At 48.1% G+C, this 27773-nt stretch overlaps 10 protein-coding genes across 10 annotated transcripts; 5 read left to right on the top strand and 5 right to left on the bottom strand.

Annotated features, from left to right (window-relative positions):
* Positions 1-1364: 1364 nt before the first annotated feature.
* TrAFT101_006847 (uncharacterized protein) lies at positions 1365-4176 on the top strand. Its single transcript, XM_024900700.2, has one exon. It carries the CDS (start codon positions 1449-1451, stop codon positions 3492-3494), a length of 2046 nt encoding a protein of 681 aa, XP_024758495.2. The 5' UTR covers positions 1365-1448; the 3' UTR covers positions 3495-4176.
* A 1085-nt stretch (positions 4177-5261) lies between these two features.
* On the top strand, positions 5262-7201 carry TrAFT101_006846 (uncharacterized protein). Its single transcript, XM_024904191.2, has 2 exons — positions 5262-6473; positions 6540-7201. Exons 1-2 carry the CDS (start codon positions 5279-5281, stop codon positions 7103-7105), a joined length of 1761 nt encoding a protein of 586 aa, XP_024758494.1. The 5' UTR covers positions 5262-5278; the 3' UTR covers positions 7106-7201.
* On the bottom strand, positions 7134-10127 carry TrAFT101_006845 (uncharacterized protein). The gene is made up of 5 exons (XM_024900619.2): positions 9520-10127; positions 8760-9461; positions 8361-8689; positions 7977-8315; positions 7134-7897 (listed from the first exon to the last, which is right to left on the bottom strand). Exons 1-5 carry the CDS (start codon positions 9682-9684, stop codon positions 7318-7320), a joined length of 2115 nt encoding a protein of 704 aa, XP_024758493.2. The 5' UTR covers positions 9685-10127; the 3' UTR covers positions 7134-7317.
* A 781-nt stretch (positions 10128-10908) lies between these two features.
* On the bottom strand, positions 10909-12387 carry TrAFT101_006844 (uncharacterized protein; the record flags this gene model as incomplete). Its single annotated transcript, XM_024904190.1, has 5 exons — positions 10909-11118; positions 11187-11697; positions 11756-11915; positions 11969-12096; positions 12158-12387. 5 exons carry the CDS (start codon positions 12385-12387, stop codon positions 10909-10911), a joined length of 1239 nt encoding a protein of 412 aa, XP_024758492.1.
* A 562-nt stretch (positions 12388-12949) lies between these two features.
* Positions 12950-15167, top strand: TrAFT101_006843 (uncharacterized protein; the record flags this gene model as incomplete). Its single annotated transcript, XM_024900710.1, has 2 exons — positions 12950-14236; positions 14295-15167. The coding sequence occupies 2 exons, from the start codon at positions 12950-12952 to the stop codon at positions 15165-15167; spliced, it is 2160 nt and encodes a 719-aa protein (XP_024758491.1).
* A 609-nt stretch (positions 15168-15776) lies between these two features.
* Positions 15777-18916, top strand: TrAFT101_006842 (uncharacterized protein). Its single transcript, XM_024910055.2, has 5 exons — positions 15777-15914; positions 16059-16225; positions 16284-16838; positions 16902-17292; positions 17351-18916. The coding sequence occupies exons 1-5, from the start codon at positions 15824-15826 to the stop codon at positions 18037-18039; spliced, it is 1893 nt and encodes a 630-aa protein (XP_024758490.1). The 5' UTR covers positions 15777-15823; the 3' UTR covers positions 18040-18916.
* Positions 18074-19670, bottom strand: TrAFT101_006841 (uncharacterized protein; the record flags this gene model as incomplete). Its single annotated transcript, XM_024903361.2, has 3 exons — positions 18074-18816; positions 18895-19285; positions 19341-19670. The coding sequence occupies 3 exons, from the start codon at positions 19668-19670 to the stop codon at positions 18074-18076; spliced, it is 1464 nt and encodes a 487-aa protein (XP_024758489.1).
* Positions 19671-20334: 664 nt separating this feature from the next.
* Positions 20335-22126, bottom strand: TrAFT101_006840 (uncharacterized protein; the record flags this gene model as incomplete). The annotated part of the gene is made up of 2 exons (XM_024900650.1): positions 20335-21814; positions 21900-22126. 2 exons carry the CDS (start codon positions 22124-22126, stop codon positions 20335-20337), a joined length of 1707 nt encoding a protein of 568 aa, XP_024758488.1.
* On the top strand, positions 22055-25059 carry TrAFT101_006839 (uncharacterized protein). Its single transcript, XM_024910054.2, has 8 exons — positions 22055-22807; positions 22860-22899; positions 23002-23134; positions 23207-23666; positions 23720-24007; positions 24091-24175; positions 24240-24638; positions 24703-25059. Exons 1-8 carry the CDS (start codon positions 22805-22807, stop codon positions 24762-24764), a joined length of 1470 nt encoding a protein of 489 aa, XP_024758487.1. The 5' UTR covers positions 22055-22804; the 3' UTR covers positions 24765-25059.
* Positions 24789-27148, bottom strand: TrAFT101_006838 (uncharacterized protein). Its single transcript, XM_066127892.1, has 3 exons — positions 26209-27148; positions 25955-26092; positions 24789-25892 (listed from the first exon to the last, which is right to left on the bottom strand). Exons 1-3 carry the CDS (start codon positions 26950-26952, stop codon positions 25152-25154), a joined length of 1623 nt encoding a protein of 540 aa, XP_065984005.1. The 5' UTR covers positions 26953-27148; the 3' UTR covers positions 24789-25151.
* Positions 27149-27773: the final 625 nt, after the last annotated feature.

The following is a 27773-nucleotide window of genomic DNA, read 5'->3' as shown; positions in this document are numbered from 1 at the left end:
TACTATGCTACGCAGCACGTTACCAAAGACTCAATCGATACAATAAACCGGTATTGAAAATTCAGAGTATACCCCTCTTTCCCATACTAGCGCTTGAGCGGTTGCAGATGGTCTATCCAGCGGGCATAAAAGAAAGCAGGACAGGGCTAAATTCATCTCAAATGATTGCCCGGCACGTATGATACGGATATTTTGCATATTAATTGTGGTAGGGAGTAAATCTTCCTTTTGTAAGTGACAAATGGGCTGCTAGAGATGTCACCTGTGGAGCAAAACAACACAATAGAGGCATCAGACCACCAAAATGAGAAAAATTTATACTACGGCTCTCTCTCTTTCACGCCTAGCATGAATCGCCTGCAAAACCGGTTTATAAAAGCGGGTCGCCTGCCACTTAGCAGTACTACGGAATATACAAGATATCATATCCTGTGAACTCGTCTTTGGAGCGTCAAATCTGAAACGGCCTAGCGATTTTCAATTCCTCAGTAGAGGGTCATCCTCAAGCTCAGTAGTTGCACAGCGCAGATATCGGCACAGCATTCTCAACTACCTGCCTTGGTTATTATAGGTACCGTCTTCTATTACAGCGAGCTTGCAGAACACGACACGGTCATTTCCGAAGACAAAAAAATGGATAAACAATTCGCAGAAATGTTATACCTACCTAGTAGTACATGGATGCATGTGATTGCACTACTAATACCTGCTGCATGATCAAAGATGGACGCAATAAAAGCTGGCCAAGCATTACGGCAACGGGCAACGTTGAAATACGAACCATCCAAACGCTGCTCCAGTCTGCACTCTGCATTGTGCATTGTGCCCGTGCTACGCTGCAGGCTCATCAAACGCGATCAATGCTGCGCGCACCCACCCCTTGAAGCGATCGCTGGACCACAGCGGCCAATATAAATCCATGCCCGCTAAGCCACGCTTGCATGGCACCGCCTGAAGCCGGGCTGTCGGAAGAGTGGGGCAGGCGCCGGTACCACGAATGGTGATCTCCCGTGTAAGCAGGGCGTGCGTTCCGGAAGCCCCATCAGCGCTCGGTAAAGGCCCAGCGAGCGCAACCTCGCTCGACGCACTATTGACGGGCTTGTCGCCTGCCTAAGATTAAGCCTTGCGCCGCAGAAGCCTGGCCGCCATCCAGGCAAGGCCTCTCGCTGCAGCAGCAGCCAATGGAGCGCTGGCACAGGCAGATCCTGTGCGGAGAAGGCGCTGCGGTGTCCCTTACGTCATGGCGGGCCGGATAGGAGTAATAATAGCAGCTGCAAGCACGGCTATTGTGATATTTGATATCTAGCGGGTGGGAACCGACATGCCGGGCCTGTCTTCCATGCACCTCTTCATGCATCTCCGACCAGCGGCACCACCACCACCACCACCACCACCACATTCTGCGCGAGGCGTGTGAGCGTGATGCCCGTCAGCCATCGCCGCACAACATGATCTCTCAGGGGGCTGCAGCGGCCGCCAGCAGCGGCGCCATGGACGCCGGCCCAGTGGACATCTGCGATCTCTCGCCCGTGCCCATGCTGGTCGTCTCGCCAACATTCCGCATCCAGCGGGTGTCCAAGGGCGTTGTCAACGCGTGGAATCGCGGCCGGGACGAGTTCCTGGGCAAGGATCTCTTCACCGCTCTGTACGGAGGCTCGCCGCTGGAGCGCTTCGACCGAATCCCCCTTGCCCGCGCCATCGAAGAGGCGGTTGCCGCCCGCAACTTTCGATACTGCTACGCCGTATACACCGCGCGCGGAGTGGCCTGGTCGGCGCGAATCATCCCGATATTCAGAGGAGACGAAATGCTGTCGCTAGTCCTCGATTGGGACCAAGTCGAGTCCAAGACGGCCGAGGTTGGCGGCGAGGTCATCCAGAACGCACTGTCCGTCGACGAGGTCTACCGCCTTCTCATCCAGACGGTCAAGGATTATGCCATCTTTCTGCTTGATACCCGTGGCTACGTGGCGACCTGGAATACGGGAGCTGAGCTGCTCAAAGGCTACAAGAGGGAGGAGATTGTTGGAAAGCACTTCTCTACATTCTATGGCGAGGACGATCTATCCGCCGGCAAGCCTGAGAGCGAGCTTCTAACCTGTCTGCGCGAGGGCAGGGTGCAGGATGAAGGCTGGCGCTATCGCAAAGACGGCAGCCGCTTCTGGGCCAATGTCATTATCACGGCCATCTATAGAAACGGGGTCCATGTCGGCTTTGGCAAGGTCACTAGAGATCTGACGGAGCGCAGAGAGGGCGAGCTGAGACTCATCGCCGCGTACGAGGAGAGCGCAAAGCTCAAAAACGACTTCCTCGCCAACATGAGCCACGAGATTCGAACTCCCATGCACGGCATGCTATCCGCCTGCACTCTCCTCCTCGACACCGGCTTAACCGAGGACCAGCGCGAGACGGCCAACATCATTTCGGAATCGGGCCAGGTTTTACTGCAAGTCATCAACGGCATTCTCGACTATTCCAAGCTAGCATCGGGCAACTTTTCCGTCAACACAGATTTGGTTGGCGTCGCGAATATCATCTCGTCCGTGGTAAAGAATGTACAGGTGACACTGGTTCCAGGAGTCTACATCAAACTCATCTTGGCGCCGGATTTGCCCAAGTCTGCTCAAGGAGACCCGCTTCGCTTCCGGCAGATCTTCCAGAATATCATCGACAACGCTGTCAAATTTACCGAAAAAGGATCCGTGCAGGTTGACGCCTCCATAGCTGCTGAAGACGAAACATCGTACACGATTCTCACCGAGGTCACTGATAGCGGAATCGGCGTGCCTGAGGATGCCGTTCAAAACCTGTTTAAGCCGTTCACACAACTCGAGAAACCCACTAAAAAACGATTTCAGGGAACCGGATTAGGCTTGTCCATAGCCAAGTCTCTGGCCGAATTATTAGGTGGCCAGATGGGCTATCGGCCAAACCTCGAGCGTAACGGCAGCGTATTTTGGTTTACAGTCAAGCTGAAGAAAATCGCAAACGTTGACCAACTCGACACCCCTGATCTTGATCAAGAAGCCGCAAAGTCTCAACAGGAATTCGAGAAAGAGAGGATGCTACGTCGGATCAGGGAGATGGCACCGCACAAGCGGATTCTCGCTGCAGAGGACAACCTTGTCAACCAAAAGGTGCTGGGTCGTGTTCTAAACTCACTTGGCTTTCAAAATTTTACCATTGCCTCTAACGGAGCTGAGGCTGTTTCCCTATTGAGTGCTGCGCCAAAGGCTTACGACCTAGTCCTTATGGACATCAGCATGCCGGTCATGGATGGCTTCGAGGCCACTGGAAAAATCCGGACTTATGGCATCCCAATTCCAATCATAGCCATGACGGCTTATGCCCTCAGGGGAGACAATGAAACTTGTTTAGAAAAGGGCATGGATGATTACATTTCGAAACCGGTCAACATCAACAAACTACTACAAAAGCTCCTTGTCTGGCTGGACTCGCCTGAATGGTCTAAAAATGGAACCAGTGACCCAACTTAGCAGCGCACTCTGCCCGCAACATGGGAGTCCATTTTGCCAGGAACCTTGCCTCTGACAGTCCGGAATCTCTTAACAACGTTATTCTCAAAAAATACTTTAGACTGCTGTTGTGTTATGATTTACATCCACCAAATGGAGTTGAAGGAAAAGCACCGATACAAGCGATGTTTTCCAAGGCGTAAGCCGTTCACTCGGCTCGGCAATATCAGGTTAGCCCAAACCGGCTATCCAGCATTATAACAGGGACTTTGGCGACTTCGTGGTTAGACATTTAACAGGTACGGGGCGAAGACCAACTTCGTCCTCTTTATTGGATGGGAGATGACGGGGACACAACAGGGGGTTGCCCCAATGTGAGAGCTCTAGATCAAAATTCTAGACGTTTACGCTAATTATCCCTTCTGATTAGTTGCAAGATTGCCTGCTTCTGGTGTTTTCGTTCAGTTCATTTGTATATATTGATACGCTGGTCCTATAACTGGATGGTAGAGCTGAAAGCCTGGCGTTTATTAGGGAAACCTTGTGTTCTTTTCATTCTTGTATTATTGCTTTCTTATCTTAGATTCTACTCAGAGACAAGCTCTCGTCATGTTTATATTAGAAATTGTTTTACTCCGTAACCATAACTTGCGACTAGTTGTTGAAACTGGCATAGGATCTAATCAACGGTGCTTATGTGCGCTGCCCTGCTACGTTTGTTGAGTCTAAGAGATATAACCATCTAGCCTTGAGCATTGAGGCAAACATATGTTTTATGTACTCGTTTTCTTGGATAAATATGGGGCACAAAAATTTGGCTCTTTCAGTGCCAAGCTCATTAGTGAAGGCTAGCTACCCGATAGAAGAGTTCCGTAGTTCGATGGCATCGTTGATCCAGTACTATGGCTTAGATACAACGGTAAAACGGGTACAAGAGTAAGTGTATGCCCCACGGAAGTCTTCCGTGCTCCTTGCTAGATGCAGAGCACTTCCTGATTCAGCAACTCTAAGCACTGGCCGCCTGTATTTTAGCCGGAGCGGGGCAAACCAATGTGCGAGTGAGAGCTAATTGAAGACCGGAGGAAGCTTGGCGCCAAACGCACCGGATGATTCACTCCGAAGTGTTGTGGGTTGTCAACAATACATGGGCCGTTGCCATTTTCAACGTTGTGGGTTATCAACAATACACGGGCCGTTGCCATTTTCAACAACATTGAATTGTAAGACATCCTCGAAATGTATGATGAAGTGGACCGTATACGAAGAAATGTACCGGCTTCAAGTAAGAGGTACTAGCCTATAATCACATACTAACCTGTCAAGATTTAAGAGCAAGATTGGTGAATCTCCGAAATGACCTCATTGTCATAGAGGCATTATGAATGTCGAGATTTGGTACATTTGTCGATAGATTTATAAGTCTCAATGAAGAGTTTTGATAGATCTATTCACTGTATTTGATAGCTCTTACTAGAAGCACTTGTGGCAGACTTTTGGTGACCGTCTGCTTCGGGGTGATTCACCCCAACTTAGCAAAGCACAGTGCACACTGTATGAGCTTAGTCCCCGGCGCCGGAGTTTGTGGAGGAAGCAAGCATCGGGCGTGGAGAAGTTGTCAATGAAGCAACATTATTAATGGTCAACCATTTGTACTGCGTATGGAATAGCCAATGCTCATTCTCTCATTTCTTTGCATAACATGTAGTTAAAACGGCTGAGCCACCCAGGCTGGTTAAACATGCAGGCAGCGGCCTCACCGCAATTACAGTACATGTAATCTCCAACAGCAAAAAAAAAAAAAAAAAATGTCTACAACGCAATCCACAATTGTCTTGCCGCCAGAGGCACATAGTGAAGACTTCTGGTCCTCGCACTCACTATCTGTTGCGACACCTCTGGAGTCTCTTCCCAGCCCAGGCGACCACTCTCTTAGCGAAGAGCAGTTGTTTCCACAGACACCCATCCGACCTCTAGACACCGCCAGTGTCCAAGGGCCTGTGCCAGCCACCGTCATTGAATTGAGCAGCCTGAGGATCAGACAAGCCGAAAATGCCACGGTCAACGACTCGCCACCTGCTGGCCTCTCTGAAGAACGAGGCAGCCCGACGCATCCTGTTTCTCAGGGCGTTCCGCCTGAGCTTCGCAATCTCTTGGCGGAGATCATCTTCGTCCTAGTTTGCACGGCCGGCCAGGTCATGTTTTCGCTGACTTTCGGCCAGGTTGTGGTTAATCAGTTTGTGTTTCGAGAAGCATTGGGTATTGTCCCCGCGCAGACTCCTTGGCTCGTGGGCTCTTCAGCATTGGCAAGCGGCTTGTCAGTCATTGTTTTTGGCCCGTTGGCTGATTTGGCCCCTCCGAAACCACTCATGGTCGGAGCTTTTGTATGGGAGGCGGTATGGAACGCAGTGGCCGGCACGGCTATTTCTCCAAAACTCAAGATCCTCTTCTTTGTAGCTCGGGCTATGCAGGGCCTGGCTGTCGGAGTGCTCGTGTCAACCTCGATGAGTATTCTTGGCCGAGTGTACAATCCAGGCATTCGCAAAACACGCGTGTTTTCACTAATGGCAGCGGGGGCGCCGTTTGGTTTCTGGATTGGCTGTGTCCAAGGCGGTCTCCTCACTGCTCATCTCAACTGGATATTCCGCAGCACAGCCATTTTCCTGGCAGTTTGTGCGCTTGCTGCTTATTTCACGATCCCCGATCTGCGGCCGGCTGCGGATAGTAACGCTGCAGATGTGCCTTCGATCCGGCAGTTTGATTACATGGGCGCCTTACTTGCGTCTCTGGGCAGCGGGCTGATTCTTTTTGGGCTTACGCAGGGTTCGGCGGCACAGTGGAATCCGTATACCTATACCTTGATTATTGTTGGGTTCCTTTTGCTCGTCGCGTTTCACTTCGTAGAGCGCCGTGTTGCTCGTCCTCTGATCCCGAACGGCATTTGGAAGACGCCTGGATTTGTTGCAGTTTTGGTATCCTACATTTTCGGATTCGGGGCTTATAGTGAGTCTCACAATAATATGCATGGCTTTTGTTGAACTCTTAGCTAACAAGGTATCTCTTATTAAGCCGGTGCATGGCAGTTTTATGCCATTCAGTTTTGGATACGCTATCAAGGGGCCACTCCACTCACAGCAGCGTTGTATATTCTACCTAATGGTATCGTAGGCATTCTTGCAGCCTGGATTGTCTCCAAGACTCTTCACGTGGTTCCTGGCCACTGGATATTTGCTACTAGCATGGTTTGCTTTGGCTTGGGGCCGGTATTCTTCCTTCCACAAACACCCAATACCTCATACTGGGCCATGTCGATGCCTGGCGTAGCCTTGGCAACATTTGGGCCTGATCTCAGTTTTGCAGCGGCTTCAATCTTCATTACTTCAAGTGTGCCCAGGTCGTACCAGGGTGCCGCTGGTAGTCTTTTAGTTACTGTGCAGAACTTGACTCTGGCGATGATTACCTCTGTGTCAGACTCTATCGGGATCAAGGTCGATCAACTTCCTTCTGGAGAGGTAGGACTTCAAGGTATGCGCGCTATCTGGTGGTTTGGCTTTGCTTCGGCCATGGTTGGAGCGTTAATTACCATTACCATGGTTCGAATTCCAAAAGCAGAGGAGAAGGAACACGTGCAGTAAAGGAGAAGCAAATGATATAGGGTGTAATTGGGGGAATAGACTGATAAAGTGCGTGTTCTTTCAGTATAGATAAAATACTAAATAATTTGCCGAATGATTAGGAAGACCTCTTACTCTTCCTTTACCCCAGAAAAGATACTGACCATCCACTTGACAATCTTGATCGCAAGATGATATTTCAAGTATAGCGTATGTATATGATTGATTCACCTTTAGTTCCCTTGAGTCGAGTCCCGATTTTGCGCTGATTGGGCACCTTGTTCCACATTCAAGCGAGCATAGTTTTCCACAAGATTCGTCAAAATGTGAGAATCCAAGTCTTCTTTCTTTTTGACGATGCTAACCGGCCACTGACTTCTTACAGCTTGTACCATCTCCTGTTTCTCCTCCCACTCACTCTCATCTGTTGGCATAGCGCCTTTTAATAGAGCAACCTCACAGGGTCGCATTCGCCCTAGAATAACACGGAATAGCGCTTCGGCTAAGTAGTGATTCCGGCGTTGGCTATACAACCCTGTTACAGCTAAAATCAGCGTGGATCGCAATAGTTCAAGCTGAGCCTCAGGTATTTGATCATTTATAGCTTCGACACAATCCGAGGCACTGAGCATCAGTGGTATAACAATGAATAGATCCATGGCATCGTAACCGTGGCGGATATAGTAAAGTCGAACCAGAGTTTGGAGATATCTTTTGGAATCGGCAACGACCTGGCGTATGTGCAATGCTTGGTCTGTTTCCTTTTGCAGCAATGGTTCAAAGATGGTACGTATCAGATGGTGGTAGTATATACTGTAGCAATGTAACGTTAACAGTGTCCATTCGGTAGATGACAATATTCGGTATTCCACAAAAAAGGGGGCCGGCTTACTGAAGTTGCAATTGTCCTGGGAGTGCAATCTTCTTGGGTGAAAGCGGTTCTGGTAGGTTATTGAACCAGCTTCTAAGCTTAAAGAGCAGCTCATTAGCTTTTTCGATGGTGACCTCAGAGTCTTCTGAATAGGCCGTATGGCAAAAGTCGTTCATGATGATGCGAAATTGGGATTTCGCCTTGTACATTTGACCAAAGTTCGATGGCACTAGACTATGGCTTAATGGGTAATTCAACCACACTTCTCCATACCAGAGTGCATTTTCTGAGGGATTTGGTAAGGGATAAATCGGAGGTTTGGTGAGTAGCGGAGGGATCAAGAAGGAGAAGCTAACGAGCCTAAAATAATCAGACATGATCAATTTTTGGAATCAATGTACTTACGTTTCCCAGTTAAATAAAGACCATGCGGCAAACGCCCTGCCCTTTTGTAATCTTACTGTCCGCGGGTGCATAGTTTGTTCGTCCATAGGGCTGTCAAATAGTCGAATCTGATGAGCCAGAGCTATCGCCTGTATTCTATAGGATTGCCCAACCTCGTCCAAGCCGCAGAGGTTATAAAAAACGTTAAAGATTATCCCAGCTTGTATCGTGGTAATTCGTGGAATTTCAGATTCTAACTCCCACAGACGCTTTGCTTCAGCAGCGAAAGCATATCCGATTGTTTTAGGATTCCAGTACTCTGAACGGTCCGAAAATTTCGGATAACAAACCTGGGGATGAATATTAGAGATGACCACTCTTTTAGAGATGAAGTCAAAACATAGGTAGGAAATATCATACACACGAATAAGCCAGAACGATATTGACGAGCAAAGGCGAGCAAAAGTCTTTTCGTTTGGTGGCCATGTCTTCTAAGAAGTAGTCTTTCTGAAATGCCGAAGTGAAATGGTATTCGCATCTGAAAAATACTGAGAGAAGGTCTCGCATGAGTACATCATCATCGCAAACCGCCGTCCACGAAGATGGCTTTGCATTGGCCAACAGAGGATCAATAACCTCTGCTGAATGGAATGGTTTTATATAGAGATTCTGATACTCGTCGGAGCCCATACTGCCATCGAAGTTGGAGGCGGTGTACCCTGACGAGTTCGAGTAAAGCGACGCGGCTTCATATATCTTCGACTCCATATAGGGATTATTTATAAAGATATCTTCGGGCATTTCTGATCGGTATGGGAATACATATCGTAATCGAGTCTCGGGGGAAACAGCCATTTGCAACATAACATTGCCAACTCTGATATGGTTCAGAATTGTCATCACGTCGGCCCCGGATCTAATTCTTTGAAAGACATGTTCAGCCTCTTGGTCGGATAAATGCCTTATAAGCTCGAATAGCTCCTGATGAGGTGACTTTTTGTTTCGTATGTCTTGATAACCTCGTTTGAGGGCTTGTGCGCTGGTCTCTCCAGGCTTTGTTGTCCAGTGGCATTCAATTTGCCTTTGAATACAACGACGGCACGACGGTCTTTCGCCGGAGCACTATCATGATAACCAGTATTAGCGTTGCGTAACCCGAGTATTGATCACTGAGATATACCTTGGCCTTGTGCTTGCGACATGCGGTACAGGCTGCTAGTACCATGTTTTTCCTAGGAGACGATGCCGTCGACGCAGCCGGCCCTGCCAATTCTGGCCGCCTCGCTGGTGCCGGCAGCACCTGGCGCAAAGGCCGGGCTCTGGAAATGTTCGTCTGCTCAGGCATGATGAATTGCCCTTGAAAGGACGTGCACTCTGGCGTCGAGGCTGTCGTAGATGAGTAAAGGTTGGAGTATTGAAAAGGGCTGTCCGGTGCCAGTTCGTAAGCGCAGGGGCTCCAAGGCTACGCGGCTGATCCAAGTGATATCCACGGACAGGGATGATTCTGAACATGTCCCGTACTCAGCAATCCATAGCCCAAGGCTGCTCTGGGATGCTCGAACATTCTGCGACCCCTCATTAGCATAGACGTGGCCAGCGCATATTGCATTCCGCTATCCTCCGTAAATGCGCACACTCGCAGCAGGGATGAGTCTGAGACGTGATTGGCTTTGGTCAGCCGGAGAGTCCTCCGGTGTGGATCGCAAATTTCACGGCAGTGCTATTTACACAAGAGATGGAGATGTGACTGCCGCCGAGAGGACTTTGTCAAGTTCACGAAATGTTACATCACGTCGCTACCTGGATATGAATGTCTTTTTTTTTTAACTTTCCGCAAATAGGCACAAATATCCAAAATCCCTTACGTGGGAGGGACAGTCGCTGCCCAATCGGAGGAACGCTAAGGGGCGCCTACAGCGAAAGATTGACTTGGACGTGTTATAAAGTGGCAACTTCCAATAGCCAATAGAAACAATCAAGATAACATGAAAGCCTGGTCTGATTTAGTACGACTAATGGCACATGCATTTGAGCTTACAGCACATAATGCTGGCACATACCAGCGGTGAGGAGCTGTGCCTTCTCGCTCGGCATTTCCAGAAATGAGCCCCTTGTGTTCTTGGGCCGCGCCTAAATGAACAATGGCGCCGCTTTCTCACAGAGTTGAAAGTGGTTGCTACCAGAATAAAAAGTAAGCTAAGGCGTATATAATGGGTAACTTCGTTCAGTAAGGGCGAGACCCGTTTTTTAACCTGCAGCTATGGAAGGGCGTATCTGCATTTTCTCCAGTGTTACACGTGAAAGGAATATTCCAGCTGCCGTAAAATACGGTATTATACCCCTTGTTGCATTATAATGAAGCTACAACTGTATAATATCAAAGAATTGAACATCTCTTAGAGTCAGATGTGATGTAAAATGCACTGTGATTTAGACGCCTCAAGCCCAGGAGTATCTTCATATATCTCTGAAACCCAAATAGCAAATCTAATTCATAATGTTCAGTAGCAACAAATAAGGGCTACTCTATCTGTAGAAAATATCTATACATGGTTTTAATATGTTTGGCCTACCGCAATGCATATTCTTCTACTTCATCAACAATCTGAATCTTAATGCTTCCATTTTTAGGGTCGGCTGCGAAATGCAAAGCGTCAATAGCACCTTCAAGGGGATAAACATGGGTTACTAGAGGCTTCAGATCAAGAATCCCCCCACCAAGGCATGCAATACCTGCCGGCCATGTGTCGCGATATCTATTAATAAACTTGAGTTTGATCTGTGCAAATCGATTGTTAGCAAACGCACACGACATCGACATCGACACCTTGTAGCCGTATTACGTACCTCAGCCAGAGAAATGTGCATGAACGGTAAGTTATTCATGATCGATTTGCCCACCCCGATGATGCAAACGGTTCCTCCCCGTCGAACGGTATACGCTGCGGTGCAAACGCTGCTTTCTACTCCTGTGCACTCCAGAACAGTCCTCGGTGCATAGTACTCCTGATCAAGATCTTGTCCGAGATTTTGTGTTGTATCGTTATCAACATTGCGAAAGAGCCGTCGGATTCGACGTCCGTTCTCCGCGGCGTCTAAAGAGGGATCCACCCGGTAAGTTCGGCACGATGGAACGAATTCTTGAGCAAATTGTAACCTTTTTGGCTCAATGTCTGTTATTACGATCGGGTGTGCACCAGAGGCTCTCGCTGCGGCCAAAGCAATCAGCCCAATGGGTCCTGCGCCACATATTACTGTACCACAGCCAAGGTTTAGACCTGCAGTGCGGATGCCGTGGAGGACAACGCTTAGAGGCTCAAGAAGGGCACCTTCAGCAAAGGATAAATTGGAAGGGAGTCTAGAATTTCATGTTAAAATTATATGCATTTTCACGGAGATATAAATTGGAAGCGTACTTGTGAAGCCATTTCGCATCGTGGACCTTGTATCTCTGAATTGTCCCAGCATGAGGATAGACGCCGGAGAACTTGACATCTTCGCAGAGATTGTATCTCCCCTCTAAACAAAGGAAGCAGTCACCGCATGGCACACCTGGCTCAATGGCTACCCTGTCACCTTGTTTTAAACATCAGTGTCAGCTGCACAATTCTATAGAGCTGCAAACTCACCAGGCTTAACATTCGTAACGCCTTCTCCACATTTGAGCACAACTCCGGCAGCTTCGTGGCCTAAGATACAGTCTCCCTCAAAAACTAACGAGCCTATGCGCCCGGATTTCCAGAAGTGGACATCCGATCTTTGAAAAAACCCATCAGCTTCTTCTAGGCGCAGTATGCTTTGTGGTTAGGGTTACTCACCCGCAGATTCCAGTAGCCTTCACATGGAGTAAGACTTCTCCTCGGCCAGGTTCTGGAACCGGAGCTTCGACCAATTTCAGGCGGTGGTCGGCTGTTGCTTGCAAAGAAGGATTAGGCCGTGTGGTTTTGACAACTTTTCGACCATTTACAGATGCGGCTGCCCCGGCTTCTAGCTTTATCTTTTCTGATACTTTGAACGAATCCCCATTCATTGTCGTCGCAGGAGCCATGGCGTTTTGGGTATAAATTGAACAAGAAGATGTATCAAGTAGAAAATATCTTTGATTAGTTGACTTTTGGGGGCCTGTGTACTACAACTTATATAGGTAGGTAAGCTGCTTGAACTTCCAGTCCTAAGACACTCTGCGGCTGGGTTGCGATATACCCGAACACACAGGAGTAAGACTGTTTAACGCTAAAGGAGAGGGGAAGAGCGGAAATTATTCAAAAAGAAAATTGGAATTAAAATAAAAGATCCGGATCGTGGGACTGGGTGAATCTTTTAGAGGCCCCATTGGTTCGGTTGCAAGCTCTAAGACGAGGTGGCTAAACTTTCCTATTTCGGTAATCCTTTCGCGTCAGGATAATCGCCCGCATTACTAGAAGTAGATAGACATTCAGATGTCGGCTTATAATAGATATGAACCTAGAAGTTCAAAGGTAATACTTTCAAGATCTTTCTAGTTCTTATTCATATTATTTACCTCTCATACTGCGTCTTCCGAGCGCCTCACAGACTTCACACTCGTTTATTTCAGAGTTGCAATAACCATCTAATTAGCCAATACGCAAATGGCCCCTGGAATTCTGTCTGTCGAGCCAGTTGTCGCAAAAAATGGCGTAACAGATGGAATTAACAACAAAACTACGCTCAATAAACCCTCCAAGGAACACGACATTATCCTTAAAACCTTTCGGTTGCTTATCAGTGATCTCTGCCAACAATTCAATGGCGGCCATCCTGGTGGCGCTATCGGCATGGCTGCGATTGGAATCGCTCTATGGAAGTATGTGATGCGCTATGCACCACATACCCCAGACTTCTTCAATCGAGACCGATTTGTACTCTCAAATGGCCATACTTGCCTATTTCAATACGCCTTCTTGCACTTGGCGGGATACCGCGACATGACAATGGATCAGCTAAAGTCATACCACTCAAAGAGATGGGACTCCATATGCCCTGGCCATCCAGAGATTGAGATTGAAGGCATCGAGGTAACAACAGGGCCTTTAGGGCAGGGTGTCGCTAATGCGGTTGGCTTAGCTATAGCTACCAAGAACCTAGCGGCGACATATAACCGACCTGGATATGATGTTATATCGAATCATACGTGGTGTATGATTGGAGACGCATGTCTTCAGGAAGGTGTGGCTCTCGAAGCCATCTCTTTCGCGGGCCATCTCAAACTAAATAATTTGACTGTCATATACGATAACAATCAGATTACTTGTGATGGCTCAGTGGATTTAACAAACACTGAAGATGTCAACACGAAAATGAGTGCGTGTGGTTGGAATGTGATCAACGTTGAGGACGGTTGTTATGATGTGGGTGGCATTGTGGCCGCATTAGAAAGAGCCCGAGCCTCTACAGACAAACCCACGTTTATCAACGTGAAAACGATAATCGGCCTGGACAGTGCAGTTGCTGGACAGGCAGAGGCACACGGAGCCGCTTTCGGCGTTGACGATGTGAAACGGATGAAGCAAGCTTATGGTTTCAACCCAGAGGAACAATTTGTTGTTGGTGACGAGGTCCGTCAATTCTTTTCTGAGCTGCCCAGCCGTGGAGAGCAGGTCGTTTCACGGTGGAACGAGCTTGTGGATCGATATGCGAGGGCGTATCCAGACATCGCCCAAAACTTTCAACAGCGCTTAGATGGAAAGCTGCCTTCACATTGGAAGACATTAGTACCTAGCCCAGAGAGTCTTTCTGATAAGCCAATGGCGACACGAGCGTCGTCCGGGCTGATGGTCAATCCTCTCGCTAAAGCGATTAATTCTTTTGTTGTAGGAACTGCGGATCTCTCGCCGTCTGTAAACATGGCATGGGATGGAAAAGAAGATTTTCAGCATGTAAGTGTGGACTTCTGCTACATATCTTTGTTATATCATCTGATGACAGTATATCCAGCCTGATCTGCGGACAACCTGCGGCATCAATGGCTCTTATGCAGGACGGTATATTCACTACGGCGTACGAGAACACGCAATGTGCGCTATATCCAATGGATTAGCAGCCTTTGCCCCTGGCACCTTCATTCCGGTTACGAGCTCGTTCTTCATGTTCTACCTATATGCCGCGCCGGCGGTACGAATGGGTGCCCTGCAGCAACTGCAAGTGATTCACGCAGCAACCCACGACTCCATTGGAATGGGCGAAGATGGGCCAACCCATCAACCGATTGAGTTAGCAGCATTATACCGTTCGATGCCAAACTTGCTGTATATCCGTCCCGCAGACAGTGAAGAGACAGCCGGCGCCTGGATCGCGGCTATTGAAGCGAAAGATGTATCTTCTATTATCTCGACTTCACGACACAAAGTGCCGCAATTGAAGCATACACGGAGAGATGGCGTAGCAAAAGGCGCTTATGTTGTTCAAGAAGATGACGATGCGCAGCTGACGCTCATCGGCGTTGGCGCAGAGTTATCGCATGCTCTTGATGCCGCCACCGTATTGCGTGAATCGAAAGACATCCTCTGCAGAGTAGTCAGCTTCCCATGTCAACGGCTGTTTGAAGGGCAATCCTCGGAGTATAAAAGGGATACCTTACGAAGACATATCGGGATTCCCGCGATTATAATTGAGCCATACGCTCCAAATGGGTGGGAGAGGTATGCAAATGCGGGCATAAACGTAAAGCGCTTTGGACACAGTCTCCCAGGCCCGGAGGCGTACAAGTATTTTGGGTTAGATGTCAATAGTATTGTGTCTAAGGTTCAAGATTACTTGATGAGGATTCGTGAGGATGAGGCTCTAAAGGGAGAGTTTGTTGATTTGTAGGATTCAAGATTTTTAATATATTCATATGAAGTGATTGCAAACATCCATTAACAGCTCTTTGTATCAGCGCAGTTTGTACAAGGCTGTCATTTACTTTCTCTTTATTTTTTTTATTTTATAAACATCGCATTATACATTTCCACTATAAAACATATTATTCCATCAAGCTGCTTTCGTTTCATCGCTAGCTTTCCACGGCTGTAAATCATATATTCCACATACATTTCTGCATACCTCAAGCGTCAGTGATTTGTTCCTGAAAAGGAATCGCATTCCTAAAGCTTCCATCTCCTCTTTGTACAATTTAGGTCGAGACCGCATGCTCTGCTGCCACTCGATCAAAGTTGTAAAATGCACCCGCAGATAGATGCCCCGCATGTGAGTGACCCCCAACTTAGCATGGAAACAGTTCTCAATAGTACTGAAGCTACACAGAAAATGCCCCATACAAATCGATACGAGAGTGAGAATGCCAATTAGCCGAAGCTGTGCCTAAATATACTAAATCGGATAAAATGGGCAAATGCGGAGGGCGGCCGCATTACAGCAATTGGACTGTCAGCCATCACAACTTTACGATCTATTGAGTAATATTTGCCACTCTTTGCTAAATCCATTATCTGGAATACCTTGATAAGCATATTCTGATAATTGCCATGGCGAATCAAGATATGTCTTGCCCTCAAAGTGCTCGAAAGAAGCGTGCGAGAACGGGCTGCCTGAGATGCCGAACCCGGCGACGCAAATGTAAGTTGAAAGTGTCCCGCATTTGGAGTATCTCAGGATACATCTCTTTTAGCGGCTGCGATTACAACTACTATTCTCGCGGCTTTCATTTTTAATGACTATACGCACTTTATCGATTAACCTATAAATCTGACTAAAACATAGGTGACGAACATAAGCCTCGCTGTCAACGTTGTCTCGACGCAAACGCAGAGTGCGTCTATGGCCCAAGGCTTTCATTCTTACAGAAGAATGCTATTACTGCTCCTGATATCAGGAATCCTCCTCTAGATGGAAAATACAATGATGCTAGGAACTATTCTAAAATTCAGGTCAATATCACGTCTTTTCTTGAAGAAACCGATACTAACGTTACTAAACGGTAAAAAGTTTATGGACGGCGATCATGTCCGACAGAAAGATGCCAGTACCAGCAAAAAGTCTCAATATTTAATTCCTTCTCCTCTTTCTCCCGAAGGAGAAAATACTTTTATATGTGATAGTCTATCTCTAAGAAGTGATCTAGAACCGATTATTACTAGTACTCATATTAATGAACTGTCAAGTTTTGGTTCAGGTTCTGACAACACATATCGCGGAGATGATACGACTGTCGCGAAAACTCGGGATTCACAGATTCCCGATGATCTGTCGCTTCATCATCATGAAGATACTCGGGCTCGAAATATGGTGAGGCAAGGCGATAGTTTCGAGGTTGCGCTAGATGTTCTGATGACTCTTGGTGTCGGAGACCAAAGGGTGGATACACCTGCTCATGTTACCCCTAACACAGGAAATTTGGAAGAAGATAATGTATTATTACCAATATCAACACTGGACACCCTGGGCGGCACCGGCCCATTGAGCCACCGCGTGACAAGTCAGCTCTCCACGGGCCGGTCAATTGAGCTTCTGAGGCACTACAGATATAAGATTGCACCATGGGTGAGCCAAACGTCTTTCTCTCATTTAAATTCTATACAAATCAAACTAACATGTTCATTAAAGCTAGATATATGTGACCCAAAGCAGACCTTTGGTCTCGTCGTTCCACTTCTTGCTATGAGATCGGACTTGTCATTTGATGCACTCTTGGAACTTTGCCGCGCTTCATATAATATCCATCATTATCATATGGGTTCTACGGGAAGTCCGATGGCAACGAATACAAACCATCTCACATATTCAATGGAAAGTTGCTTCGAGCAATCTAAGCCGTGGGAGGTTAAACTTTGGTCAATTTTGGCGGCTACGGAGAAATTTCTTACTTACCCCCCTGAAGAATGGGAAGATGCACTGAGAAAAGATGACATTCTACCAAAGATCTATGTTCATATTCATGAAAGCAGTCCGTCAAATGACTTGAGCGTGCATATGCTATGGCTGCTTGCCAGATTAGGTAAGGGTATTCAATTTTAGCCATGAGCTGAAGAATGTGTATTGACTATGTATGCTAGGTACTGCCGCTGCTTTACTAAAAGAATCCAGCCCGTTTCTCCATAGTAACATTCTCAGCTCCTTACTGCAAAGTTCCTCTCAAAGAAGATCTAATATGGGACACATCGAATGTTATGCGCATGAAACTCTTGCTCTATGCGCTGAGGTGCTCGAGTTCTCTTTTGGAGGCCAGGATGCGGCCAGTAATTTCGACGCCGAACCTCCCAAGCCTCGAGCAGTTCGCTGGAATTCCATCGTTAACAAGCTCAATGATTGGTATTCAAATAGGCCACCGGATTTCAATTCAGTTATTGAGCTTAATGACAGAAAAAATCCATTTCCAATCATATATTTCACCAACGGCTCGGCAGTCTTCGCCAATCAGCTATATCATACTGCCATGATGTTGATACTGGCACACAAGCCAAAGACAGTGCAGCTTGAGCAACGGAGGACACCACCTTTGTCACAGCTATGGCATGCCCACAGGATATGCAGTATTGCCATTAATAACAATCGATGCGAATGCTGGGACCCATGCCTCTTAGCTTCGTTCTATGCGGCCGCTCGGCAGATGACTCACGAGTCTCAGCATAGAGAAATACTGCATGGATTTGAGCATATTGGCGCCCTTGGCTGGCCTGTTGATAGATTCTTGGATCAGCTAAAGCAAGAGTGGAACACTTCAGAACCTCCCGCAATATGTTGAGCGAGGCATTCTTTCGGTTGCTTCTTGAGTCCTATCACCCAGATTGAGCACTTTGTGGTGGGTCGAGATCAGTATGCTTGAAGCTAGAACGCTTCCGAATAGAATAACCCCAGGCTGCTTCAAGATCGGGAATTCTCCAAGACGTTCCCCATCCAGTTGTTGACTCAATATCACGGATCAAATTCACCACTATTGCGTGCTCTGATTCGTGGCTAAGCAGCCTCCCTGCTAGCCAAAGCGGCTGGATAGCGTTGTTGAGGCATCCTTGATGAGGATTGGTTAACGAAATTCCGCAGATTCGTTTTGCATGCCAAACACATGATCCTGTAACACCGGGTATAGCGTCTCGTTGTCTCGGCATCGAAGATAGCATCAAAATGCAAGCAGTATGGTATAATTGGTTGGAGGAAATTGCGGCCCAGTGAAGATAGAGTATCTGTGGAAATGGACGGGATTCTATAGTATGCATGGGTAACAGCTCACTGGGACGATGATCTATCCAAGCTTGTAGATCACCCCACAAGTCATTCCAGCGAGATAAAAACGATTCTGCTGTACAGCCATTGGGGACACCGAGTTCATCATGCTGTGTACGATCTGAAACCAGCTCACAGGCTTTGGCACAGAGATAAACGGCATAATTGGCGTGCATGTCGGGACTTTTCACGGTGTTAAACAATTGGCGGGCACTCAAGTTGTCGGTACCAGGAGGCAGCCAAGCGGCAGGTGGAATTATGGTACTTTGCGTTCCATCAGAAATCAGGGCACCGCACAAGTCTAGTAGTTTCTCGCCTTGGTCAGTCCAATCATTCAGTTTAAATATTAAAATAGAGAGTATAATCATTGAACACGCACCCATCCTAGCGTGACACCAGAAGACGGCTTGTAGTAGTCCGCCGCAGAATCCGTGGACTTCGAAGGCATCGAAGAGCGCAGCACATCCTTCTAGATGACGGCGCCAATCCCGTGCACTGGCAGACATCATTTCAAGGCAGCATAATATCACGCATATTGGAATTACCGCTTGATCATGAGCTTGTAGAAGTGGCGTCAGAAGTCGAATCGCTTCTTGATAGAGCTCTAAACTGTCAAAGTTGTTCTGCGGAGTTGGGTTTCCTTCGGACGCTTCTTTGCGCTCTATTTGCCGCGCGGATATGGCCAGAATTGCACATAAGAGAGCTGGGGATGTCTGTGCCAGGAGAGGTACTTGTAGCCCAAAAGCATGAGAGCTGTCAAACATATCAAGCTACATACCCACCGATTAGTACATTTAAACCTGAAGAAGTCACAGGAGGACTTACCCATGGAGCAACCTCACTTATATAATTCTTTAGGTACTCGATTCTCCGTCCCTGCGATAGGAGATGTGAACTCTGATGACGTGCTGATGACTGATCCTCGCTTTCATGCGAATCCAATCCCGGCATGAGGCTGCTTTCGTGAGCTGGAGATGGCGGAGCAGTCTGTGCGGTGCTCAGCATCAAATAGCGCAGTGCCTCTCGAGATTCAACATATCCCGGCTCGAAAACAAAGTCATCGAGCTGCCAGCTTGTCGATGGGGTCGAAAATTCATCGAGAGAAAACCGACGCTCGGTGGGCGTCGCTGCATGTTGCCGCTCTTCGTCATGCATAGCGTTTATAACTGGGCTGCCGGAATGATATTGGCTATCTTTTATGTTTATAAAATGATACGCCGAAAATACTATATAAATAATAAAAGCCTTTCGAGCTTTATTCAACAAACATTGTTATGCCATCCAAGTGGGTGGTCCAAGAACACATGGGAGATGCATCAGGCTAAAGTCAGCCAGGACGCGCGTGATTAATAAGCCCCATTAAAATAGGCGGGAGAGAATTCCTACTAGATTCCTTCATATCGTCAGATCAAGATCCTAGATTTTCTAGCTATCCTAATATAGCTAAAGAAGAAACGCCACAGCTGGCCTCGAACAGCTAAACACCGATCCCAGTAACGACAAAATACTGGACCTTTTTAAGACACAAAGTGTTCTGTACCTGATGTTACATCACTGTAGGTAGGTTTTATGGCTCTTTCTGTTTGATTGACTTCATTCATAACTTATGACTAGAATATCTGAGCATAAAGATGCTCTTTTCATGTAGCGAACGTGTTTACTGAAGAGATGTTTTCTTTGAGGCTTTTCCTTTCTTTTTTTTTTTTTTTTTTTTTTTCTTCTTTTCCTCCCCCCCTTTCTGTTCCATCACTTCAAAGAGAGAAGAAAAAAAAACTTCAAAAACTTATCTGGTAACACATTTACCAATTTCCCAGAAAGATCAGTCATCTTCAGCATCACGAGGATCATGCTCCCTCCAAAACTTCTCATAATCTTCCCAAGTCTGCGAGGGGAATTCAAGTGGCACCGTGATAGGGCCAAATGGGATGCCCCTGTCTTCGAACTCTTTAAGACGAGCGTCAGTCTTTGGTCGGGTCCTGTTGACACTATACACCGAAATGCGGTGGCAAGAGTGCGTAACATGCAAGCCCCAGTTCCAAGCTGTACGAATCTCAGGAGGCTGGGTGTTCATTGCATTATCCCAACAGCGGACAACAATCTCAACCCAGCCCTCAACATCGCAGGGCAGGTCATAATGCCATGTTCGCCAAGTCCATTTCCGTTTCTTGGATAGATTCTCCAGAGGAATCGTGTACCAGTTAAAGCCGCCATCGGCAGACAATTCCACGCGCTCTGGCCATCGGCCTCCTCCAGAATAGGCCCAGCCCTTGCAGCGAATCTTGCCGTTGTGAATGACAACTTGCTTTGTCCACGGGAACATGATTCCAGAGCTGACTGGCATTTCTTGGATTTGAATGCCGTCAGTCATTTTCAAATTGTGCTTTCCGACCTGCTGCGGGAAGTACAGATATTCCGCGCTCTGGACCGGTGCTCGAGACGGGTCCTTGATGGCTTTGACACGATAGAGCCACTTGACGCTTCGAGCTCCGATGTATCCAAGGACAACAATGCGGAGAGGGAATCCGTGAATGGCGGGCAGAGGTTCGCCGTTCATTTCCCATGCGAGCAACACTTCATTCGCCTTTACCTTGGACCAAGGCACACTGACGAGATAGTTCATGCACTTGTCATCCTTGAAGTAAGTCTCGGCGCCATAGAATTCCAGGTGCTTGGCACCATCAATCAAGCCTCCACACTCCTTGATTACCTTCTTAAGACTGATACCCGTATATTCAGCCGTACCAATCGCACCCTCGGCCCAGGGTGCTTGAGGGATCTCATCACCTTGACCGGGATACTTGAGAATCTGCTCAATGCGGCGGGTTCCAGAGCATTGAATAGTGACAGTCTTTTTGATGCGTGGGAACCTGGACTCATCCATGAGATCATCCAAAGTGTATTCACGAGGCTTTGCGACAAGACCGTCCATCATGAAACTGAACTTGTCCTTATCGATGATCGGGATTCCTCCATGATTTCTCACAAAATGAAGGTTATTGGGAGTAATCTCCTTGTCAGTAACCAGACGCTTTGGGGGCTCCCCGTTGTACGGAAACTGCAAGAGATGAAGCATATCCTTATGCTTCTCCTTGAGGACAATTGCCCAAGAATCATCAGGAACCCGGGTGAGTTCACCGCCGACAGCGTGGTGCCACATCTTCCAACGGGTGCCCGGAAGGACCGGGTTGGTCGGTGGGATGGGACCAAGCTGAAATTCTGGGTTGGGCGGGAACTTTTGCGAAGTCAGGATCTTGTGCGCCGCTGCCTTCTTGTCGGGATGATTCTCCCATTCAACGAAGCTTGCGCACAGAGTGTCAGCACAGCAGCAGAAGAGGAGGTCATGACACTGGTATCAATGCGTCATGTCATGAATGAATGGCTTACCCAACCCATCCCTCTCGCTCCCTAACGAAAAGCTTGTTAGGATCACCCACGCTCTTGATAGCTTCCTCATCCTTGGTGAGTTCCTTCGGAAAAGTCTGGAAAATGAGAGACTTGGTCTCGGGCTCGGTCATATCAATGACCGGGAGCTCGGCTCCAGCAAGTCCTTGTTCAATTTTCCATTCATTTGGCCGACTATTTGTCGGTATCATAGTCTTGAATGGCGGCATCTTGCTTACACTAGTTTTGGTGCTTGATGATCAAGAAGTTTACTTTGAATATCCAGAGGTTTACGTTGAGCTTGATCTGGGAGATAGCAGCGCACACAATCTTATAGCTACCCGACCTCCCCGCAGCAAAGTCCGCGGCCAGATACGAACCTTCATTATTTGGTCTCCCCATTGGGCTCCAAAGGCATGCAGTGCATTTAACCGCTAAACGACAGTTGCGTCATTATTAATGTCGTGAAGCTATCGATCCAATCACAACTGCCGAGATTAGAGATATACTTTCTCCCCGCATGATGTGGCGTGGCGAACTTCATATCACCGCTCAGCCGGATTGGTGTAAACGCCATGCAAGAAGCTCCTCGCTTGTATCTAAGCTCATAGACTAGTGAAACTCTGCCTTAGCCGCTCATCGCCAATCCCTCGGAGATTCAAAGGGGATAACAGCGGGGTTATCAGCCATTGGCGTACATTTCAACACGCAATGATGAAATCTTATGCAGTGCATGACGGTTTGCACGATAGGCGCACATATTACAAAAACCCGGCCATCTGGCGGGCGTTGGAAGGAAATGAGAGGGGGAGGGAATGAAAAGAAGAAGAAAGCCCAGGAATTGGCGGAAATAGCTATCACAACTTAAGTTATATGAACGAAATACCACCACTGTCTCAGCAATAACCATGGTGAACAACCCTTTGTCTCTTCCTGTAAAGACTCGGGGCTTACAATTTCAAGTCTTTTTCTTCAGATCACCCCATCAGCACCCTTGCCAATGGTAAGTTGCCCGTCGAATTCTTATCGTATCTGTGAAACCACCATTGATTTTGTGTTCATGCCCAACCTATTTCAAGCGCATGAAGTGACTGATGTTCTCTAGGCCAGCCAAGTGCCGACCCAGGCTCTGTGCAGCAAGTTCGCTATGGCAACAGCAATGGTGGCTTAGTCGTCTTGAGCGATACCCAAACCATCGAAGTTCTCGCCCACTTTGCACGTGAACGTATTCCTGAACGGTAAGGGAAAATACCCATGCTCTTGTGAGAAATGAATGTTGGACACTCAAAGCTCATATCTTTGCATTGCAGGAGCGTGCATGCAAAAGCAGCCGGTGCCTTTGGAGAGTTTGAAGTTCTTGAGGACGTCTCTGATATAACTGATGCGGATTTCCTCACTGGCATTGGAAAGAAGACCAAGGTCTTGACTCGTATCTCAACCGTCGGTGGAGAAAAGGGATCTGCCGACACAGTTCGTGATGTCCGAGGCTGGGCAATCAAGTTCTACACAGAGGAGGGCATCCAGGACTTCGTCTTCAATGATCTTCCTGTCTTCTTTATTCGGGACCCCATTAAATTTCCGTCCATGAACCGAAGCCACAAGAGGCACCCTCAGACCAATGTGCCAGACAATGCCATGTTCTGGGATTTCCATAAGAACAACCCGGAGGGTATTCACGCTCTGATGCACCTGTTTGGATCGCGTGGTATTCCTGCCTCTCTCAAGAATATCAATGGCTATAGTGTTCACAGTTATACCTTGAGCAAAGCGGTGAGATAATTCCTCCAAGCTACTGCATCGCAGCCAGCGCTAACAATCATTAGGATGGGAGCTATGTCTACGTCAAGTGGCATTTCAAGCCAGACGATGGCGTCAAAACCATGGACTCAAAAACGGCGGTCCGTCTCGCCGGGTCAGACCCAGACTACCATGTGAAGGATCTTTTCCATTCTATCGAGAACGGAAAGTACCCAACCTGGTCTGTGTGCGTCCAAGTCATGAAGCCTGAAGAGGTCAAATCGGCACCTATTGACATTTTCGACTGCACGTTTACTTGGCCATATGACAAATATCCTCTGCGCCGCATTGGTCGCTTGACTCTTAATAAGAACGTGGGTTCATTTCCCGTGTCTCCCATGCCTCCCATGCCTCCCATGCTTCAGAGATGTAGTGTATGCTAAATTTTTGATTTTAGCCAAACAACTACTTCCAAGATATCGAGCAAGCTTGCTTCTCGCCTTCTAACATGGTTCCAGGCATTGGACCCTCAGCAGATCCTGGTTGGTACACCCTTTTGTGCTATTTTCAACAAAGAATGCTGTGGCTAATAGACACGACATGCAGTTCTGCAAGCGAGAATGTTCAGCTATCCCGACGCTCACCGCTATCGTGTTGGGCCAAATTACTTCCAGCTCCCGCCAAACCGGCCAACCAATACCGTCTACGCCCCATATGTGCGGGATGGTCCCGGAACTATTAATGGCAATTATGGCAGTGACCCAGACTACGTCTTCTCGGAGCTTCGCCCGGTTAGACAGAGCAAACGGGTCCAGATACCACTCCAAGAGCACTGGACAGGACCAGTGACGGCCTTCGCTACCCAACTTAGCGACAAAGATTTTGTACAGGCTCGCCAACTTTGGCAGATCATCTGCAAGGAGCCTAATGGCAAGGAGCATTTCCTTCATAACATCATTCCGACGTTGGAGGACATCCCTGTCAATCTAAAGAAGGAAGTTCTTAGTAAGTCATACCCAGTGCGGAAACAGTACGGTGCATCAAAGACTGAAAGCTGATGGTCGTGCAGAGTACTTTGGACGTGTCGATCCATCCTTGCAACAATGCCTTGAACAAGGGCTGTCGAAATAATCTAAAAGGTATAAAGAGATAAAGGGGAAGGGAAAAAAAATAAGAGAAGAAATGAAAAAAGAAAATGGTTGGCTTCCCTGCTAATCCCAAGCTGCCTTCCTAGATGCATGTAGCTACCATAGCATAATGCCTTAGTACTATACTTGGGTATGTAGTAATATCTACATACATATGCTCACAACTACCTAGGGCCTTAGTGAAATAAGTTGGGTGATACGATTTTCTATGTTTACATTGGACAGAAGACACTACAACTCCATGAACCCCAACGCCTCTTGTTCTAATAAAATCAAAAGGCACATGAGTGGTGTGAATCCATGTATCCATCACACCGTAAGATTTGTCGACATCGGCCGGCATCGCCAGATCTACGCATTGCAATGGCGCTTACGAAACCTTTCTTCCGAGCTCTTTGCACCATATTCTAAACTTCCACTGTTCAATTATCGGCCCTCTTTCATTTTCCTCTGAAGTCATCCTGCTTGCATCTGCTACAGTTTCATTCCATATGTCCTTTGTGGTGAGGACGGCCTTCGCCACCCAGACCGTTTGCGCTAGGAAAAGGCCTCCCAGAAGGCCATCTTCCTTGCGTGTAGCCGGGTTGGAGTTGAGCTCCAGCGTTGTTTCGGCCAGCGCCTGAGCCTCTGCCTCGACGTGAGGGAAGCGAGAGGGCGCAAGCGAGACCAGAAGCCGCCTCTTCAGCATGCCGCACATCATGAAAGTGCCGCGCAGGACCGGCCACGGCATGAAATTCTTTCCCTTGCTCCAGGCTGGAGCTGCGAAGACGAACTTTACGTTATCGCCCGATTCGTCTCTGTCGATGGGGGACTGCGCTTGCTGCTGTTGGCGTAGCAAGTCTTCCCACATCCTCAAATATGTCAGGTCTTTCTGGATCTTCTCAATTGCCGCCTCGATATCGCTTTCCGAAGGTTCAGTGGGCGACAGCACCAAGCTCGTGACCATTTTGAATATGTTGGGCCCAAAGATGAGACTAGACCAAAGCCGATAGATGAGCTTACTCTGCTCCGGCGGTATGGTCGGGTCATGGCAGATGGCGGTGCGCAAGACCTTCTTCCATGGCTCCTCGGTCAGGAAGCAGGTCTTGTTGTTGAGGAAGGATTCGGTGACCTTGGAGGAAAAAGTGTCAACTATGAGCTCTCAGTGCGGGACTGTGTCTCGCTTATACGTACTATTGGACCGATGTGGGCCATGAAAAGGGCCAGTTCAAAGTCTGTCTTGAACCTCTCGGGGCCACGAAGCTGGATCAGCCTGGCAGCTCCTGCTGCATGGCACTTCCAGGACGTCATTTCCGGATTGGGGCTCAGAAGCTGGACGAATCAGAAAAAAAAAAGAGGTAAAAGGTCAGTCAAAAGCAGGTACTTGAAGGCATAAACGGAGCTTCGCCCCTAATGCATGTTGTGCTAGGTCTTTGTTCACAACATACCTCAAAAATGCCAAGCAGTTCTGCCGCATACAGTGTTTCCTGCGCCATTCGAAGTTGTTCATCATCGATGGCCCGCTGGATTTCCTTGAGCGCCTTGGCATAATGATGGAGGACCTCGCCATCCTCCTCTTCCGACGATGTGTTGGTAGTCAAGCCGCGAGTGATCTGGTTCAGCCTTGCTACAAGACAATCAACGGTGTAAGTCAAGGCGGAGGCCTTCCCGTATAGGCTAGGCAGGTAGTCTAACAGCCGTCTGCTCTGCAAGTTGGACAGCGGCAATGAGAAGAGCACGTCCCCCGTCCTGCCGGGCTCCAAGGTAAAGCAGGAGATGGAGGCCACCCCCAGGTGCAGGCTTGTGAGTGGTGCAATGAGCTCCAAGATGGGGAAGCGCGTGCTAAACTTTTGGCTGTAGTCATCAACAACGATTGTGTGGATTCGGATGAGCTGCTGCTTAGTCGGCTGCGGATTGCTGTCTGTCGCCTTCTTCAACAGCTTACGCTTAGTTGATCGCCTTTTAGCTACAGTTCCTTTACCGGCACACGCTTCATGCGTGTCCTCTCCATACAGCACCGCCTCTGGGTACTGGACCGCGTTGCCGCGATAGTTTCGCTTCTGCTTTCTCGTGGTGGCCACATCTCGCATGGCGTGCCGGCGGATTAAGGTACGAGACTTGGGATCCTGGGGCACCCTATGGTTGTCATAGCTTACAAAGGAGAAGATCGTCTTAGTGGCCGCGGCGGCCATGGTGACTCGATCGATGTTACCTGCAGTTGCAGTTGGTTCTGGGATTAAAGAGTTGGCAGTATGTAAGGGTCACTTGTGATGATGGCACGGTTCCGTTTCGGGCGCCCGTCTTGCTGAGGTGGCGCGAGCAGAACTTTTATCTACGACCCAAATTCGTACGACACGACAGAAAGTTCAGGCAGAGTCCAGCAGGTCGCCTCATATATCAAATCCAGCCCTGCATCTCGCAACCACGGCGCTATCCTTGTTCGGGGCAGTAGATGCCCTGTCAGCGTTGCATCAGAGCTAAGGATGCCTCCATGGCTGCAGGCATGCCGTTAGCGGCAGCCACTCGGGCTCTAGGCGGATGGCTTATATAACGAGCAGCCGACATTTCGACAGGATCCAGGATAGTACAGTCATCGCTCGCCATCGTAGCCGATATTGTGCCAGTCTGCGAGGCAAGCATACGATGCAGCGTTGACATGGTAGCATCTAGATGTAGCCAGATTGCCCACCCATCAGCCCTATCTGCGTATAGTGTGTACTTCGGATGGGAACCCGGTTTCTGGTGAGCCTGACAGCTTGGAAGGACTCTCAACCGACTTGCCAAGGAGCACCTAGGTAGGTAGGTATGCTGTAGGTATACTTACTTACTACTGGACTTGTAGGAAGTAGAAGTTCCTGGAGGCATATAGTATACGGAGTATTGCAGGTCTTACACGGACTTTCTCTGATCCCCTATATATGTACGACTACTAGCGTTGCTTTGGTAAGAGATGCTAGTGTTGTTCTGCTGGAGATGGGAGCGTCGATAGTGCAGCCCTGTCTCATTTCTGACT

This window comes from Trichoderma asperellum, chromosome 4 (genome assembly GCF_020647865.1).
Source record: "Trichoderma asperellum chromosome 4, complete sequence".
NCBI classification, from domain to species: domain Eukaryota; kingdom Fungi; phylum Ascomycota; class Sordariomycetes; order Hypocreales; family Hypocreaceae; genus Trichoderma; species Trichoderma asperellum.
This window is presented reverse-complemented; position numbering and strand designations above follow the sequence as displayed.

What these genes read in the sequence shown, in the direction of transcription:
- TrAFT101_006842 (XM_024910055.2), top strand. Translation starts at nt 15,824, where the DNA reads ATGGCGAATCAAGATATGTCTTGCCCTCAAAGTGCTCGAAAGAAGCGT. An exon ending in CCGAACCCGGCGACGCAAAT is followed by an intron (nt 15,915 to 16,058) that starts GTAAGTTGAAAG and finishes ACTAAAACATAG; the next exon opens with GTGACGAACATAAGCCTCGC. An exon ending in GATATAAGATTGCACCATGG is followed by an intron (nt 16,839 to 16,901) that starts GTGAGCCAAACG and finishes TGTTCATTAAAG; the next exon opens with CTAGATATATGTGACCCAAA.
- TrAFT101_006838 (XM_066127892.1), bottom strand. Translation starts at nt 26,952, where the DNA reads ATGGCCGCCGCGGCCACTAAGACGATCTTCTCCTTTGTAAGCTATGAC. An exon ending in AACTGCTTGGCATTTTTGAG is followed by an intron (nt 26,093 to 26,208) that starts GTATGTTGTGAA and finishes TGATTCGTCCAG; the next exon opens with CTTCTGAGCCCCAATCCGGA. An exon ending in TGGCCCACATCGGTCCAATA is followed by an intron (nt 25,893 to 25,954) that starts GTACGTATAAGC and finishes TTTTCCTCCAAG; the next exon opens with GTCACCGAATCCTTCCTCAA.
- TrAFT101_006845 (XM_024900619.2), bottom strand. Translation starts at nt 9,684, where the DNA reads ATGCCTGAGCAGACGAACATTTCCAGAGCCCGGCCTTTGCGCCAGGTG. An exon ending in GTCGCAAGCACAAGGCCAAG is followed by an intron (nt 9,462 to 9,519) that starts GTATATCTCAGT and finishes TTATCATGATAG; the next exon opens with TGCTCCGGCGAAAGACCGTC. An exon ending in TCGTTCTGGCTTATTCGTGT is followed by an intron (nt 8,690 to 8,759) that starts GTATGATATTTC and finishes ATTCATCCCCAG; the next exon opens with GTTTGTTATCCGAAATTTTC.
- TrAFT101_006846 (XM_024904191.2), top strand. Translation starts at nt 5,279, where the DNA reads ATGTCTACAACGCAATCCACAATTGTCTTGCCGCCAGAGGCACATAGT. An exon ending in TTTCGGATTCGGGGCTTATA is followed by an intron (nt 6,474 to 6,539) that starts GTGAGTCTCACA and finishes TCTCTTATTAAG; the next exon opens with CCGGTGCATGGCAGTTTTAT.
- TrAFT101_006847 (XM_024900700.2), top strand. Translation starts at nt 1,449, where the DNA reads ATGATCTCTCAGGGGGCTGCAGCGGCCGCCAGCAGCGGCGCCATGGAC.
- TrAFT101_006839 (XM_024910054.2), top strand. An exon ending in GTTATACCTTGAGCAAAGCG is followed by an intron (nt 23,667 to 23,719) that starts GTGAGATAATTC and finishes AACAATCATTAG; the next exon opens with GATGGGAGCTATGTCTACGT. An exon ending in GCTTGACTCTTAATAAGAAC is followed by an intron (nt 24,008 to 24,090) that starts GTGGGTTCATTT and finishes TTTTGATTTTAG; the next exon opens with CCAAACAACTACTTCCAAGA.